The 17,902-nt window shown below is 36.8% G+C and overlaps 1 protein-coding gene across 1 annotated transcript in view; it reads left to right on the top strand.

Annotated features, from left to right (window-relative positions):
* The first annotated feature begins 7,871 nt into the window (after window positions 1-7,871).
* Window positions 7,872-17,902, top strand: part of chrnb3a (cholinergic receptor nicotinic beta 3 subunit a) — a 31,563-nt gene continuing 21,532 nt past the window's right edge. The window contains exon 1 of the mRNA XM_015345883.2: window positions 7,872-8,181. Within this exon, the coding sequence (XP_015201369.1) occupies window positions 8,127-8,181 (55 nt within the window). The 5' untranslated portion in view covers window positions 7,872-8,126. The remainder of the gene's footprint in view (window positions 8,182-17,902) is intronic.

The raw sequence follows: 17,902 nt of genomic DNA, 5'->3' as shown, positions 1-17,902 counted from the left end.
CACAGTGACTACTGGCATTAACAACCCCTTCATAAAGCTGAGATCTCTGTTTTCAACTGTTTTCTTGTGAAGATGGTATATACATAATATCTAATTATTTGGTATAGGTAAGCAAAGGTCCATAACATCAACACATTTTCTTTCAATATATTTGTGTAAAACAGATTAAAGAGTAAATGTTATTGCTAAGCTGTGGCATTATTAAGACTACTTTTTCAATTTGACTAATGATGTTTTTACCAATACAGTAAATAACTGTTTACATTTAAGAATGCATGAATGCTTACATTCACAGTCTGTTGGTTTTCTTTAACAATTGTTTTGTGTGTTCATGTTCATTATGCAAGAATGCACAATTAAACATCTGCTAGCAAAAAAGAGTGTCCACAGAACTCAATTAAAAGCTTCAAAATTAACATTTTATGTTTGAGTTTAACATTTTAAGACCCGCTCTTTCATTTGTTTGACGTATTATAAACACTCACACTGTAGGGAACATTATTTACTGAACTTCTTTTGGTAAGATATTGACCAATACGACAAATTAGCACCTGCAGAGTGTGAGTCAACAATAAAATTAAAAAGTTATACTATAAAACTGCAACCTCATTTAAGCAGATGGGAAGTTAAATTCTGTTATTAATTGGTTAACTTCTTAATTAAATTCTAGGTATTGTTTTCATTAGCCCTTACAAAAATTGATAAATATACATATGTATATTAAAATTAATCCTAATATGCCTTTGTGACACATACTGGATGTGGTATGTATTGTAATACAGTATACTGTTTATACAATATTATTTTTAAAATATCACATTAAAATTACAGGATTTCAATAACACCACTTCCAGATACATATCTAGTCACATTACATTTTCAAAAAAGAATTAAGATACAATTATCTTGTAAATTATTTTGTCAAGATTAAACATCATCATATGAAAAAAACAAACCACAAACCGATACAGGTTATCATAACGGTGAGATGAGCCCTCTTAGGAAAACTGATTTTTATGAGAATTTACATATAGTTTTCTATCAAGGGGTTTATTTGTTAAGATCCTACATCTTCATTAGCATCACGAAAAGAAACAATATGAATATAACCTGCAGCACATGTTTGTTCCTTATTTGAATTACATTGTATTCACACCTTTGCTTTGAAGCATTTAATCTGGGAGGTCTCCTACAGTTTGTGAAGCAGCTTCTGTCATGATGCTTTTGTTGTAGAATGTCTTGCAGTGAGAAAAAGCTTTATTATAGGAATTGATGCTGTGATACTGTATATATTATTCTAATAATGTTACAGTATGTTTAGAGCACACTTATTCAAATCTCAATTGTATGGAAATACTGTGTGTGCAATGTATCCACAGCCAGTCAGACTCATCCATCTCGTTCATTCGGGGCATACTGTATGTATACTGGGTGTAACTATCTGTTTCACTCACCTGTCTAGCTCGTGCTACTGTATGTCATTGAGGTTAAGGTCAGGCAACTCGGGAGCAGAGAATATTAAATGTCCTGGCCTGCTGTTCTTCCCCCATATTTAACAAATTTACATCCTGCCATGCTATGGATTTAGTGTCATTATGTTGACAAACACATCACCCATTTTCACCTTCCAGAACCTACTGCATGAAAATGAAATGTCAGATGATTTGGTCCTCCAAGAAGATGACCTCAGACCCTTCTGTTGCCACCTTTACCCTTTTGAAATGATGATTTCAATGAAGTATGACATTTCAACCAGACACCCAGCCTTCATCCTTAACTAAATTGAACAGATTAACAATTTTTATTCTGAACCCTTGACATTCTGTGCTCCTCAGGTCATTATTGGGTTATTTCCTATTTGCTGACTGTGCTGATGATAACCTGCCCACCACAATCTTCCCACGAGAGGCTGAGAGAACTGTTTTCTCAGCAAGTCTAGCTCCAATTGCAGACTGTGATAGTTTACTAAACAACTTTTCTGAGAAAAAACAGGCATGTTCATGAGGAATCGCAGTAAAATACCATTAAAACAATCAGGACAGATGAAAAAATTGGTTTCTTAAAACATTACCTAAGAAAGTATGTTGGTTTTTAAATTCTGCTTCACAAACAAATACAGTACAAGTACTGTACATGTAGATCACAAAATTGCATTGTCATGTTTATACTGGTACTGTAGTGAATCAAAAAGGGAAACTGATTTACAATCCACATACAGTACTGTACAGTCTAGAAAAAAACAGGTTTGCAATGCAAATAAAAATAAACCTATGCAATGTTCTCACACATTCTGTAATTTGTGTATTGGTGTTATATACAGTACATAATAATTCTGATACTGTGTAGCATTTGATTATATGGAGTGTGGAGCAGTGTTTATCTCCTTAAATGTCTTTTTAATGTTGATTTTTATACAGTATATGACGATATATGGAAGAAAAAAATAGATAACATTGAAAAATCACCTGCCAAGAAACACAGCCACGTGATCAGAAATTGACTACATTTTGTGGGAAACCTAACCCTAACCCTAGCTATGGATTTGGCATAGGTTAGGGTTAAGGTTAAGACTTTCTTTAAAGACTTTCCATAGACTTCTACTGATCTGAATGGAAAATATGCTGTACCGAATGAAGATATTAGTCTGAAGCCACCTCACCAAACCAAACAGAATGTATCACTCATGGGAAAAGTGTCTTTTTGAGAAGTACTCTGTCATGGGAAATTTCATGTGGAATGGTGTTCTCAATGCATATGGTTTCAGGCTTAACTAGACTAAGAGTCTGAAATACTCAATCAGTATTGTCTTTGTTTGTTGATATGCCTGTGCATTCAAAGCAAATTCAAGATTATGAAAACAATGATGACTTTCTTTGAAGCTCTTGCATTTTGGGCAAGTTGGACAACAGTCCCTTATAGGACAATGCAGACTACTGTATATGGCCATATATGGAAGAAAATAAATGTGAAGATAACATTGAAAAATCACTTGTCCTAAATGTAATTCCTGCACAGAAACACAGCCAAGTTATCAGAAATTGCCTACGTTTTGTGGGAAGCTTAACCCTAACCCTAGCTGTAGATCTGGCATAGGTTAGGGTTAGAGTTAAGATGTTCTTCAAAGAGTTTCCACAATTTTCTAGTAATCTGAGTGGAAAATATACTGCACTAAATCAAGATATTAGTTTGAAGCCACCTAACCAAACCAAAAAGAGTGTAGCACAAATGGGAAAAATCATTTTTTGGGAAGTATGGGAAGTATGAAGTATGGGAAATTTCATGTTGAATGGTGTTCTGCATGCGTATGGTTTCAGGCTTAACTAGGCTTAGTCTGAAATACTCAATCAGTACTGGTTTCATTTGTTGATATGCCTGGGCATTTATTGTATATGCAAGATTTTGAAAACAATGATCACTTTCTTTGAAGTTCTTGCTTTTAGGGCAAGTTGGACAATGCAGTCTGTATATATACAACTGTATATGGCCATACTGTATATGGATGAAAACAATGTGAAGACAACACTGAAAAATCACTTGTCCTAAATGTACTGTATTGCATCAATGGGAGATTGCACATTATGGATTCTCAATATCAATACACTATGTAAGTCGGATCATTTTGATTCATCCCGATTTTCAAAGTAACTGGCCCATGTGGAACTCCCATTTGCTCAATAGCCCAACCCAGCACTGCGCCCATAAGTTTAGACAACTGAGGTCGTCCAAGATAGTGTCAAGCAACAGGAAGATAAACTTTGACCTGCCCCTTCACAGGTAATATGATCCAGCAGGTGCAAGGCCAATCAGAAGTTGGCGGGTAAACTTAATTCATTTGCTCATTCTCATTGATGCTCATTTTTATCAACGTCCAATGCTGAGTTCTTGAATTTCTAACATCCAAAGCTCAATTTCTGTGACTTTGTGCTCCATGGGCTCCCTAACAATCTTATCAGTATACAATATTTCCAAATCTCTGCAGCTAGACTCCAAACTCCCACCAGGCCCCAACAGCACAACACTTAAGTCACATATCCAGTATAGGATTTGGACTTCTAAGGATCTAAATAATGTACGGTATGATGGAACCACATCACTGAACTTCTTCACGTTTATACTCACTCTTGTAGGCTTCAGTAGAAGCTAGTCCTTATGTCTGATTGCCTTAAAGTTTATCTTCTATGTTCTTGTTTTATTTTATTTTTAAAAAATGTATCTTTATTAGTAGTAGCAGTAATATTAATAGTAGTCAGTTGGGATACTAACAGACAGGTCTAACAGACAAGCTGAAATCATTATCTGACTTTCTTGTAAACTGTACTCTTTTTTGCTTTCTCTTTAAGGCCCAGTGAAACATTACCCATAGGGCTTTTTTTTTGCACTGTTTAAGTTATTACTTGTGTTCTAGCAAGCAATCTTCTGGCGATTCACACACAGTACACAGTAAAACAGAGATGGGTGTACCGTACGTATTTTGTTTCTGCTACAGCAAACCAACTGTAAAATGTGGATGCAGGCTTCCCATCTTACCACTAGTGGCTGCCATTTCCTTATTTTGTGTTTAGTACTGAGTAAAGACTAAGCAGCAACACAGAAAACAGTTCATATTGCCTTGAGATGTTAGCATTCTCCACGTTTCATAGGAGGTCTTACCTGGACCAATTTCGCCCTTTCTCACCAGAACTAAGTTATAAGTGATTTAAAGAGAAGTAAGGACATCCACCGGATTGTTTTTGTGGGCTAGAGATTTAGACCCAAGCTCTTGTCTATGACAGAGTGATTGGAAGTCCAGCGCTTTCGCTAAAACCTTACCACTATAATCCATTTATTACCAGAACCATCTGCATCGTCTTCTTGAATCTCCACAAAATAAACTGCAGTGTAGCCATTGTTATAAGAGCATAAGTGAATTTAACTGAAATGCTAGGGTTTTATTTGCAGGATTCCAAAACCAGTATACCAAAGCATCCTTTTCTCAGAGCATGGACAAATAGTCTAAAATTGTATGTTGAGGACAAAGAGTTGATTCTAGCAAAGATATAAACAACTGGTGCTACTATTTTTTCATTCAACCATTGCTTTCAAAATATTACAAGGGAAGATGCACTGGAAACTCAGCTTAAAAGAAATTAGTAGATTTTTAGAAAACTGGAGAATTTGCTTTATTCTGAATAGGGAAAAAAAGTAAATTTCCCTCACACTGTGAGACATTAGAGAGGTATTACAGGGACATATTTCAAGTGAACTGGGATCAACATAGAGATTTTTCAACATGATCTGAGAAAATCCAGTATACTTGTACTCAAAAGGCTGATTTTGGCATACTCCAGTTTCAAAAGTTACAGCTTCCAAAATTTCAAGCTTTGTTGGCTCTGTTAGTAGGGAGGCTTACATCACAGAATTACAGACAGTAGGGACCTGAATCACTGATGCACACAGGAGAGACATATTTAACCTATAGTCTCACTCCAGGGAGTCATACAGCTGGCATTTTTACTGAAGAAATTAATCAGATGGATAATGTTGGCTGAAGCACTGTAGTACCTGAAACTCGACAGACGTTGAAGAGAAATCCTGAATGCAACTCATAGATGCTGTTTCTATTCAATCTTTCAATTCACAGCTAAAACCAAAATCTTTAGGCAACACTGCAGAATTCCTGGAAGTGGGAAGATGTGAAACAGGATCACCAGCATTAACCATAATCCATAGCTGGAAAATGGGTTTTATGAGGCAGAAGGAAAAGATTATAGAAACCATAATCATCCAAGACTCACCATCCTTCAGAACCCATCATTAGGTCATGAATTCTGAAGCTGTGGGAAGCCAAACTATTTAATGTGACCTACAGGGAGTTTTACCAAATCAGCAGCATGCCTCAGACTATAGAGGAACGACATTCTAGACTAAATCATATTACTGGAGCAGGGGCAGAAGTTTTACACATATGAGATTTTTTCATCTCCAGGGCTTGATAGTATTCTAACAAGTGTATTTAAAGAAACAAAAAAAAATCATAAAAGGGCATCAACACAACTCTTCCATCATTCTGTCAGGACAGAGGTAGTACCCATGGATCGGAAGATTTTTCATGTAAAGTCCAACCTTAAAAGGGTGAAAAAACAAAACAAAACATGGGACTATAAACCACTCAATCAGACTTCTATTGCATGTACTGTACAGTAAGAAAATGTAAAAAAATAGAACTAGAGAATAATTTATATAAAAACAAGATCATGGGGGGCGGTTTTAGGAAAGGTGAGTCTAGTTAACAGGTCTAATTTACAGAGTTAGAGTTAGAGTTAATGGTTGCTTTGAACAAGAAACAACAGTAATGGAGAACCTATATTTAGATTTTCAGAGGGTTTTTTATAAAGAGTTCAAATTATAAACTTTAAAATCACAGGCAGCAGGGGAAATACATGTGTTTGGGCTGATAAATTATGACAAAAAACATGGTACTGTACATTCAAGAGTTGAATGATCAGATTGGGGTGTTGTACTGTAAATAGTGGTGTACAGCAGGGATCTGTACTGGAACTTTGGCTTTTCCTAATTCACATCCATGATATAAATAAGCTGCTCCAAGCTTTTGATTTTGTCAATATACAAATGTGTGTGATCTGCAGACACATTCCAGGTTGAACATTGCAGTTGTAAAAGCAGAGAAGAACACACTGTCTGGTTAAAATGAAAACAGCTGAGTTATGAACATGGTGTAGCTTGTTAAAGACATGCTTTGGTGCACCCTCACATAACCTAATGCATTCCAAGAATCAAGCCTGAAAATGACAAAAGCATGTTCTTGTTAAAAGTTTAAACTCAGTTGATCACAATATCATTCGGCTCTGCAATGTGGAGATACACTTATGGCATTTACTATTCAAGTATTTTTAAACCCTTAATGTACAGTACGTGAATGTGTTACCTTAAATTTAAGCTCGGAGATCTCCCATACATGTGAGGAATTGAAGACAAGCACATTTGTCAGAAGAAATTGGAATTTGGTGCAATAGGCTGGTCACACTCCATTGAAGTCAATGGTCTGATAGTTTGACCCATATTTATTGAGTAGCTTAGCAGTTCATCCACATCAGTGCAGGAAACATTATTCATAGATTTTAGAAGCTAAACATGCTGTATTTTCTTGCATGATTAAAAGGGAAAGAATAAACATCAATTTACATTGTATTACCTCTAAACACATTACACTGGCTGACATGAACCTTATCCTGAATACAGTGTTGAAGACACGTATTCTGTTGTATTCTGTTACACAGATTCTATTTGGTGTATTACCCATTTTGCTCAATACACTGATAGAGACTCATTAGGTGAGATCACACTGGTATCAATTTGTACAGGTACTGTAGGTGGACTGCACCAAATGGAGCAAATACCCTTGGTTTAAGGTACAACAGGAATACCTGCAGCAAGGACTTGAACCCACGTCCTTCTTTGTATAGGACTCTAAAGACTACTCATATTCTCCCGTCATTTAAGGTCCTCTTCATAAAACAAGCCAAGAAATAAATAATTACTTTGCCCTAGTTATTGCATCAGTTAACCAGAACTATTGAAATATAGCGATTTTCCAAAACGAATACAGGTACAGTACATGAAAAGACATATAAAAGCATCCTAAAGTAATATTCAGACATCGCGTACAGTATCTTCTAATTTGTTTTTTCTACGCCTATGACTGTACAGTAAGTCGGCATACACAGGAATACTGCACAAACCTCGTGTATTTTTTTCCACCGAGTTTTAATCGTCTCCGTGTTTGTACCAATTCTGTCCATCTGCTTGCGTTTCAGTGCTGGAGGTTATGCCACGTCCCAGCTCTCATTGGTCGAATGAAAATTTCCCCCCACCCGGCTCCTCAATGGCACTGAGGAATCTCATTGCGGCTCCAGCTCAGGCGGATCGAGAAAGCCAATGGGAAATCGATCAAGGGCTCATTAGAAACAGAAGCAAAGTTTTCACTGGATTAAAAGCCTTTAACTAGTATTTGTTCTGAAGTGCATTGAAAATGCTTGCCGTGGCAGCTAATTTTCACCCTCTGGCGATTTTAGTTTAGCTATTGCCATGTAACGACACTGTACATAAACCTGCAGGAAGAAGGTGCGATGAAGTTAATGGTAGCTCTGCTGTGCGCAGCTCTTACTGTAGCTGCCGTTTCAGGTGAGTCTTTTAAGTGACTTTTTTTCCCAGTGGTTTGTAGCTGAACGAAACTGTATGCCTTGCTCTTCGGAGAAGCCGTTTTTGGTTACTGAAGATCGCAGTTCTCAAGCGCACAAGTCACATTGAATTTAATAGCTAAATTCTGTCAAAACTTAGTTCCGCAAAGGCTTTTATTGGGGACTAATGGAGGGGAATAGCGAACGTTTAAGTAACTCCTTTTAACGCTGGCGTTACATATTGGTACCTCAGTACTGTTGTTACTATTATTAATAATATTATGGCATGAAAATATTGTGCTGTTAAATAGTAGCTAACGAATATAACGGTTAGTGTACAGTAACTATACGGGGTACAATTCTCCGCATCTTCGTGAAAAACGCTTGTCACTCGTTTTCTTTGGCTACACAAAGCTAAAATTACTTCTGCTAGTTATAATGGGTGCAATCTAAATAAACAAGGATAATAAAAATGTGTATATTATTGCAGATTTCTAGCGCCACCTCCTGGGTTATATTGTTACGGGCTCGTTGCCGCTTCTCCTTTGCACAAAAATATTATTTCTATTCGGATTGTTTATGATCAGAAACGTAGTTTCGACTACACAAGAACATATATTTTGATGTTTACTTTAAAATAAATGGGGGACGCTTATCGCGTCACTGATCAAAACATCCAGACTAACATAATGGATAAAACGGCCTTAATCTTCTGATTGTGTTTTATGGGGTAAAGAACTTCAGTCGTGATCATCTGCGTATTGACCGAGATGAAAAGTTTTCTTTCAGCGTCGGCGTCAGTTTTATGGAAACGACTAGTTTGCTATATTGAATGAAGAATATGGGGCTATTGACACGGTTGTCTTTTTGCTCGTCGAGAACATTGGAAAAAGTCAGCAATTAACTAAACATAAGGTTCAAGGGTTATAATAACTCATATCACACTTTAATTAACCTTAGCCCCGTGAAGAGGCTTTAAAATCAGAGCACTTAAAACTGACCTTTTGTGAACCCTTTGCTTATCGTACTGCTGTCATGACATGCTGAGCTCCAGCAGCGCAGTAAAGCCAAAACGGGCTGGAGATCAATATTTCCTTTCTGTAAGGCTTGAGGAGTTCAATAACTACAGTACATCCGTTTGAGAATAGTAAAATATAATGTACATCTTACATTACGATATTGAATTCGGGTTTGCAAAAAAAAACCCAACTCATATGAGTGATACATTTGAATATGTCAACTACAGTATAATGATACAAGCGAAGTGTTTTTTGTAGTCTGTTAAAAGTGATATATGTTTCGACGGAATGTAATTTGTTTGAAAAGCATGGATACAAAACAGTTTCAGTTTCACAGGTTTAGTCACAAATACAAATATAAAACATGGAAAATGGTGACACTATATACTAGACTATTGCCACTGTCATTTTCCCTCTGATCTGAGTAATTGCTCATGGAATAGATACTGCCAGAAGACAGACACAGGCTAACATAAGGAGATCATTATAGTGAAGGTTGCAATTAAGTCGCACCATACACACATATAAAAATATACTTTTCACTTGAGTTAATACCATTCATGGACAAAGTATTCACACAGCCCATTACGTTTGAGAAAAGTTTAACAAAATTATTATAGTCTTTCCAGGGGTAAGAATGATCATGACTGACAAACTTAAAACTGATGAAGAGCTGCGAGAATTTGTATGAATGAATCCGTGTTCTGTGGGAACAGAAAAAAACTGTTTATCATCTTAAGACAGCGAGTGAGGTTACTATAGTGATAGGTTAATCTTATATGATTATTTTCATAACTAATTTTTCATTATTTATTTGTCCTAATCAAATGTAACTTTAGTTAAAGTAACTTTAACTTGATATTTGGGATAACTGGACAATACAGTCATATACTGTGATTTTGAGCTCCTTTTTATAAACTTAATCCAAATTGCCTCATGCTGTTCTTTTGCTTTGGACACCTCGCTTTGGCAACAATTAAAATGGTGTTCTTATATTAAAGAGGTCAAATGTCCTGCTCTTTTGTCCTTTTTCTACAAGGAAATTCTCTTGTTGACTTTGAACTGTATTATATACATATTTACATATTGGCTTGATGTACTGTAGGAAAGAAGATGCCAGATCTTGGAGAAAAACATTTTTTTAAAGTGACTCTTTAGAGGTGTTGGCTGAGGTAACGTTAACTGTAAAAAGCATCCCGTTATTCTCCACAATCAATATCAGGCCTTTGATATAAAAAGGTTCAGTTTTGTTTTTGAGAAAGGTGATTTATCAGGCAGTAATCATAATTCTTGTAGACCATTAGCCCTGGCTGATGACTAAAGGACACCCTACTGTACATCAAAGGCAAGTCATCACATCTTTGCTTTTGCCTGGTGAACCCATTAAACAGAAGAGGGCTATTCTTGATCAATCTAGATGGAAGCACTCACTTTAAAATCACGTCCTGGGACTCCCTCATATAAGTTGTGAGATACGGCCTACAAGCCTGCAAAGATTTGCTGATTTTATTCACACTAAATGGATTGTAGCATTCCATAAGGAGACATATGACTCCGTGGTGTGCTCTCACCATTCATTCATTGCTCTTGTGCATGATTCAAAATAAACATTTAAAAATACAGTATGTGCATCCTTGCTTTGGCCCTGTTAAACATCTATTTTAACGACATGCCACAACAAGCCTCCTAGGATTATGTACAGTAGCAACCACAGGTCAGCTGGAGTCCAACGTACAGATGACCTGGACATTCTCACTGACTTCTCCACCAAATGATAGCAGGATCTTGACCCTTAAAACAAGATGAAAAATGGTCATTCCCCACCATCTTAACTATATGGCAGTGGATGCACGTTCTGTGATGAGAAGGTACGGCATGTGAAGAACATAAATTATGTGCTTGTAGGTGGATCTTGAATTGGCCAGAAGTATCGACATCATGGACCAGATCTTGTACCAGATGTTCAGTGGCACGTTAAAAGTAAAACCCGTTAACCAACCCCAAACCCCAAACATCATCCAAGTGGATGCTGCACAGTAGTGGTGGAGGGTAGTCCCAATTACCTGTAAAGCGCTTTTAGTGGAGTGTCCAGAAAAGCGCTATATAAGTGTAAGCAATTATTATTATTATTATTAGTAGTAGTAGTAGTATTGTTATTATTGTTGTTGTTATTATTATTATTATTATTATTATTATTATTATTATTGTTGTTATTAAACCCATGAATTCCAGCACTCTCATATTGCTCTACAAAATACCTGATAGGACAACCAAACATCTTTGTACTTGTACTTGTATTCTACAGTCTTACCTCCCCTACCTGTCAATTAGTTGTGGAACTTCCCACCAAACCAGTGAGCAAAGTTCCCTAAACCTGCCATCCAGGAAATACAGTTACTCATGGAGTCCTTCAGCACTGAAAGTCAGCTAGGAAGATACCTACTATCTCCAGCACATGCCTCATTTTTGAACCCACACAAGAAACCACTGGCTCCATCTCCCATACAGACAACAGACTACCCTCAGGCCTGACTTCATACCAGTCAGGGATGATGTGCCAGGCTGCTTCATTGGTTATACTGTACATGAGGGTGAAACCCTACTGTGAGTGTGGAAAGATACAGATAATGAGTCATATAAACATTTTCTTTAAAGCATGTGTTTTTGGTAATCCATAAAATTACACCCTATAGCATATATCTTTTCTTTAGCTTTCACTACAGTTAATACAATATATTAATGGTGAATTTAAACCACAATTAAGCACAAACAAAATAAAAAAAACTTCACCCCTGTCAACCCAACATTCCATTTTAATGCTGACAGCTCAAATGATTAAGTGAGGTTTTTATAAACTTCATTGTTTGAGTCTGCACCTGAGAAGGCTTTATTGCCCAATCTGTGGAGTCTGGACTTCAGTTGAGCAAAAAGACCTGAACAGGCAAATTTGTATTAAGACCTAAACTGTATTCAAGCAATAGGTCATTCAGAGCCTCATACAGTACTTGTCCTTGAGAAAGAAAACCTTAAAGTTCACTCCATATTTCACAGAGAGCCAGGGCAAATTAAAGTTAATTAGGCATAGAACTTTGGAGAGTGCAGTGTATTTCTTAATAATTTCCCATGCAGTCCAGTAGTCTTAAACTGAAGGAGAGGAATATTGGCCAACAGCCAGATGTGGTTGGCTTATCATTAATTTATAGTATTCTTTTATAGAGTAGAATTTTTTGTATGAAAATGGAAAAATGTTTGTGAATTAAATAACTATCTTTATATGCAGCAAAGATTTAAACTGATATTGTGAAGCTCTCTTGTACTGTGATATCTGGCTAACACTAAATATGGAGGCTGCTGTATTCAAGACTTGGACTGATTAAAAGTTCAGAGGGCAGGAAATTCTGAAATTATTCACTGTTCTTTCTTAGTCTTCTGTGGGTTGTACAAGTCAGTTTCTTCCAAATAGCTAATTAATATGATGAATCACCACCCAGGATTTTTTTTATTCCATGGTTATAATATAATTTATATCTTTATTGTTTTTATAAAGTTCATTTTTATTTAAGATGAAAAGACAAAAGGGATTGGGGGTTGGAACATAATATTTCTGAGAGATAAAGGCATACTGTATAAAATCCTGCTTACTAAGCTTGTCTCCTAATCCTCTTTCAACCACAGTACTTCTTAGAGAAAGAAAGAGAGGTATCTGGGTCTGAGGCAGCTAAAATGAATGTTTATATGGGAAATAATTAACTACCAAATTAGGGATTTTACATTGTTAATTATTTAAAGTTGTAAATTAAACTGGTTGACTATTTAATCTCCAAATTGATAGAATGCTACTTGATGTACAGTAATAGTTTACATTCTGATTAGCACATCTGCACTCTTAATCCTTTCTGCAGTATTTCCTAAGTTCATGGACTGGGTAAGAAGAATTCTTCCAATTCCTTTACACTTTTTAGAAACAGAACGATCTTGTTTATAGATCACAGCTGTCAGTGAGTGCATTTCACATTGAAAACTGTTTAGTGCTAGGTGGTAAATCAATACTAACTAGATGCTGCTTCATTTAACTCGTCGATGGATCTCTACCATGGAAGAAATCTGAATGATACTACAGAATGCAGAGTGCCTACAGATTTTCTGGCTGTTGATCATTTCAAAAGAAAATGTATTCTGGAAAAACACCAAGAGATTAGATCATTTGTAAGATGCAGTCCCATGAGTTGAGACCCAGCACAGTAGAAATGTCACGTACAGTAAGGTGATTCCTTGGATATACACGTTTGATACCATGTTACTTTTTGTAAGATATTTATATATTTTTAATTTAATTCAAGTAGCTTGGAGAAATAAATTAAAATGAACAAGATAATTTGGTAATTGTATCAGAAAAAATGGCAACATTTCCTTGGGTCTGTTAGTGTATCCATATCTGTAGCCTCTTTCTGCACATTACATTTGTTTTTGTGCAAAGATTTGGCCTGTGTTAATTGCCAGAATTTCTGAACTCTGAAGAACTGTACAATCAGTTTTTGAGCATGCCAAACTGTGTTTTTTGATGGCCCAGGAATAGGCCTGCCTAGCTCAGAGAATCTTAACCGCTTCCCTCTGTTTTTCCCAGACATGTGCAAAATGCTATTTGTTGCTCCTGGTAAAGACTAGAATATAGTTTTTTTTTATTATGGCAGGCTTGCGACAGTGATAATTTCACTGTGTTTCTAAGTATAAGATCTTATACACATGTACAAAGGTTTTCCTTAGTTTGGTTTATGTGCACCTTTGTCATGCTTGGATGGGAGACCTCTAATGAAAACTGATTTGCTGCTGTAAGTGGTGTTGGATGACCAATTGGTGGCCCTAGACCAGTGTCTGATTCTAGTGACCAAGTACAATGTGATGAAGGTGGGTGCAATACTTCAGCAATGAATGAAGTGCTTTGGGATCCTTTAGGACAACAAATGTCACCATATACTGTACACATAAGGAATTAACTGTATTATAATTCTCAAGAAATGCGTCGCAGTGGGAACAGTCAGAATGTTTTCTTCTTTCTTTTTTTCCTGAGATGACTTTGTCAGAAGGTTACTTCTATTTTTGTTTTCTGTGTTGACTGTTTCCAATGCACACCGGCTGTCCTTTCTTCGATCATTACTGCAGCCTTATCTCAAATTTCATGTGATGCTGACTCTTAGTTTTTTTAAGCACTTATGTGACCTTCTGTTCAGAAGAAATGAATTAACAGTGTTGTCTTTGTAATTCCCTCTTTAACATTTCCAAGCCATTATTAAACTACCTTCCAATGTTAAGTCTTTAATACCAACAAACATACTGTACTAGATCTTTAAACATTACCATCTCACGGTACCTGTTATTCAGTTCTTATTCTGCTCAGGCAATATACATCTTAACATAGTAGGAATGTCACATTACTTGCACATTGTTTTATGATTTTTGTAAATATCCAGATTTACTTCATGTTTTGTTTATTTCTAATGCTGATGTACTACAGTATATGTTTTCTAGACATGCTTAATAAAATCTGTTTCTTACCATTTACCATGCTCTCTTGCTGTTTAAACCAATTATGAAACCACTTGATTTACTCATAATAAAAACAATTTAGTTATACCAAAAAAAAGTCTGACTGTTATCGTAACCTATAGTATAGACCAGACTTCTTCTGCAATCATCTTAACTATTTAGTGAACTTATTGCTCCTTATGTGAGCTCCTAGTTTATTTTACTTGAGATTTACATTTGGATACAACCTAATGACATCTTAAAAACAAATCTTCTTTTAAAGAATTATAATTGAGTGTACTAGAATCTACTTTTCTTGACAAACACTTAAACACATCTCAGCAGACCAGTCAGCTGCGTTCCGCAAGGTTTTTAGTGATCGTTGTTTCATACAATGTGTTAGAAATGGCTTCAAAGACAACCTTCCTCCTCTGATTTTTTCTTTTTTCTTTTTAATGAAAATTGTAATTTTAATTTTAATGAAAATATTTTTTTATGTGATCTAGGGCAGAATTTCCTCTCAATCCATTAGCAAAAGGCGCTCTGATCTTTTTTTCGTGAGTGTTTTACCAATATTGTCAGCAAGGGTGTACCAGTTATGAGGTGCAGGAATCTCAATATTAAATTAATAGGTTAAAACCTTCAATATCCCAAGTAATCTCCAAGTTGTCAATTTTAATTAAGCAAAATATCTACAATACCAAGGCGAAAGGTAAGACCTCCAAGTAACCCATTGATTAGCTTTCCTTCAGAAAAATGGAAAATAAATGCATGTCAGCCATTAACATTTCCAAAATTAGGTTTTACAATGATTAATTCTCCAACATTCTCACCTCTTAATACTAAGAAATCTTGGATATTGACTAAACATTTAACAAATTTGCTTTTTTACTCAGTTTTAATTCCTTGCAAAAATACTGGTGGGCTAAAATAATTCATTCAATATCCATTAAAGGCACAGCATGATAATACAATTATAACAACGCCTAAACACACACATGACATGCAAATATGTCACTGAATAACATAGTAACTGTATATCGAAAATACAGTTACTTGACAGTGCTCTTTTATCTACCCTTGACACCTTTGTTCCCTTAAAAACTCGAACCATCTCCTTCTCTTGCCCTGCCACTGTCACGCCCTCTGCAGCCAGAGGGCGCTCCTTCTCTGACCTGTCCCTAGTTTCCGGTCTGCTGTCCTTCCTGTCCCTCTCTTTCCCTTGGGCTATATATTTCCGGGTCTTGCACTCTGTCCTCGCTCAGCATTGACGTTCGGATGTCCTGAGACCCGCCTAGCACCAGGGCGCCCCACGTCCGCTCCCTGAGGGCATAGGTTTCTATACGGCATTCCTGAACTCTTTGCACTAATGAGCCCGGGCCTTTTTCCTGTCTCGCCGCTACGCATATGGGTCTTTTTCCGCTCTCCTGCTCCCCACGGTTAGTCCCTTTGGACGTCCGTGACAGCCACCTGGTACAACGACCATCTGCGATCTATGAAGGCAGCCTCCCGCAAACTTGAGCGTAGGTGGCGTATTTCTGGCCTAAATGTACATTATCAGGCTTGGAGAGATTACTTGTCTGAATATAAGGTTACAAAAGAGTCTGCTAGATCCACCTACTTTTCTCACATCATTGAAAATCACCATAACAACCCAGGACATATTTTCTCCTCCATCAACAGCTTGCTAAAGCCAAACTGCCCCACCACATTACCTCCCTCATCACAACTTTGCAACACATTCTTAGATTTCTTTAGCTCCGAGATCGACAACATCCGGCATCACATTCTCTCCACTATGCATATAATTTCCATCTCCCTCCTTGTCTCTTCCTGTAATTATGCTATGGGTTATTTCAGACTTTCAGAATAAGGTAAATTTAGTGAGTTCTACAGATTAGGTTAACCTGCAGAACTCAGCTGTCCCATCCAGCCATAAGAGCAGGTGCACATTGTTGCTGCCAGTTCAGAAACACCACTGACTAAATCTTTATCTATTTATCACCCCTGTGCAGTGTAATACCCAATGTCTTCATTCTTACGTGACAAATCCACTTAAACTTCAAGACACAAGCTTTAACATTTGCTATTGAATTCTAGTCACATAATAGGAACTGGGACAATTTCATGTTTTAAGTAAAAGGTCTTCATGCAAAAGAATCAAGCTGATTTTAAAATGATGATGAAGGGATGATGCTACTGTACAGTACATCAAATTATAAATGAAGGGGGTCTGAAATTCTTAGGACCTTTATTCAGGATAATTGCTTGATCATATCCCTCTATTTCTTGCACGTTGCCTCTCCAAGGGAGCACACGCACATCTGCTGTTCTGAAAGGGTAGTATCTTTCGGGAAATCCGTGGTCCCTGCGAAATGCCTTCTCAGGGATTTGCATTTCACATGAGTTTCTTTCACTTGTAAAAGATCCAGACCAACAATTCAAAGATGCTAAAGGTGTCAACGCCACAATAACACATTGCCATTTGGGAATGTCATGAAAAGTCTTGTTTGTAAATCCCTGACTCTTCAGGCTGAGCTACTTTTATTAATCCTCACATATATCTCTGCACATTAGCAGAGCATGACTCAAGATACTGCACTGTCCTCTCCTGTAGCAGAGCATGACTCAAGATACTACACTGTCCTCTCCTGTCAGCTCCTGTTTAACTCAAAGATATTTCAGAGCTGAATCTTTTCTAAGAAGATTTACAGTACATTGTTTTAATTTGTTTTTGTAAATCCTTACCTTTCCTTTACGTTAACAGTTATTCTAAGATATTGTGAATGTTAGCAGCTTCATCAGGTCTTACACAGAAAGGTTAAAATAGAGAGTTATTTGAGTTTAAGTGCATGTGGCACTGATTTGAACTGATTCTTTATCACTAGTTAGTGTGACAAGAATTACCAAGGGAAATACCACAATTGGTGCTACCTGTGTTGAATGGGTTCACAATCCATAAGTGGTCTCCTCCCCTTCCTGCGCAGTGACCCCTGTGGTTTGCAGTTTTAGAATAGAGAACTGAACCGGAGAGCCTTAGTTCTGCTGCTTGCACTGTCAGCTCGTTTGCTGTGGAGAACCAAGTGCTCTGTCTGGCATTAATCATTGCGTGTAAAGCCTGTTTTGCTTTTCAGGACAGTTACTTTCTCCAGACATCTTTTGCTTATCCATTTTCTAACCACT

The sequence above is a fragment of the Lepisosteus oculatus genome, chromosome 1, assembly GCF_040954835.1.
Source record: "Lepisosteus oculatus isolate fLepOcu1 chromosome 1, fLepOcu1.hap2, whole genome shotgun sequence".
Classification (NCBI taxonomy): Eukaryota; Metazoa; Chordata; class Actinopteri; order Semionotiformes; family Lepisosteidae; genus Lepisosteus; species Lepisosteus oculatus.
Note: the sequence above shows the minus strand (reverse complement) of the source record. Positions and strands in the feature narration are given on the sequence as shown.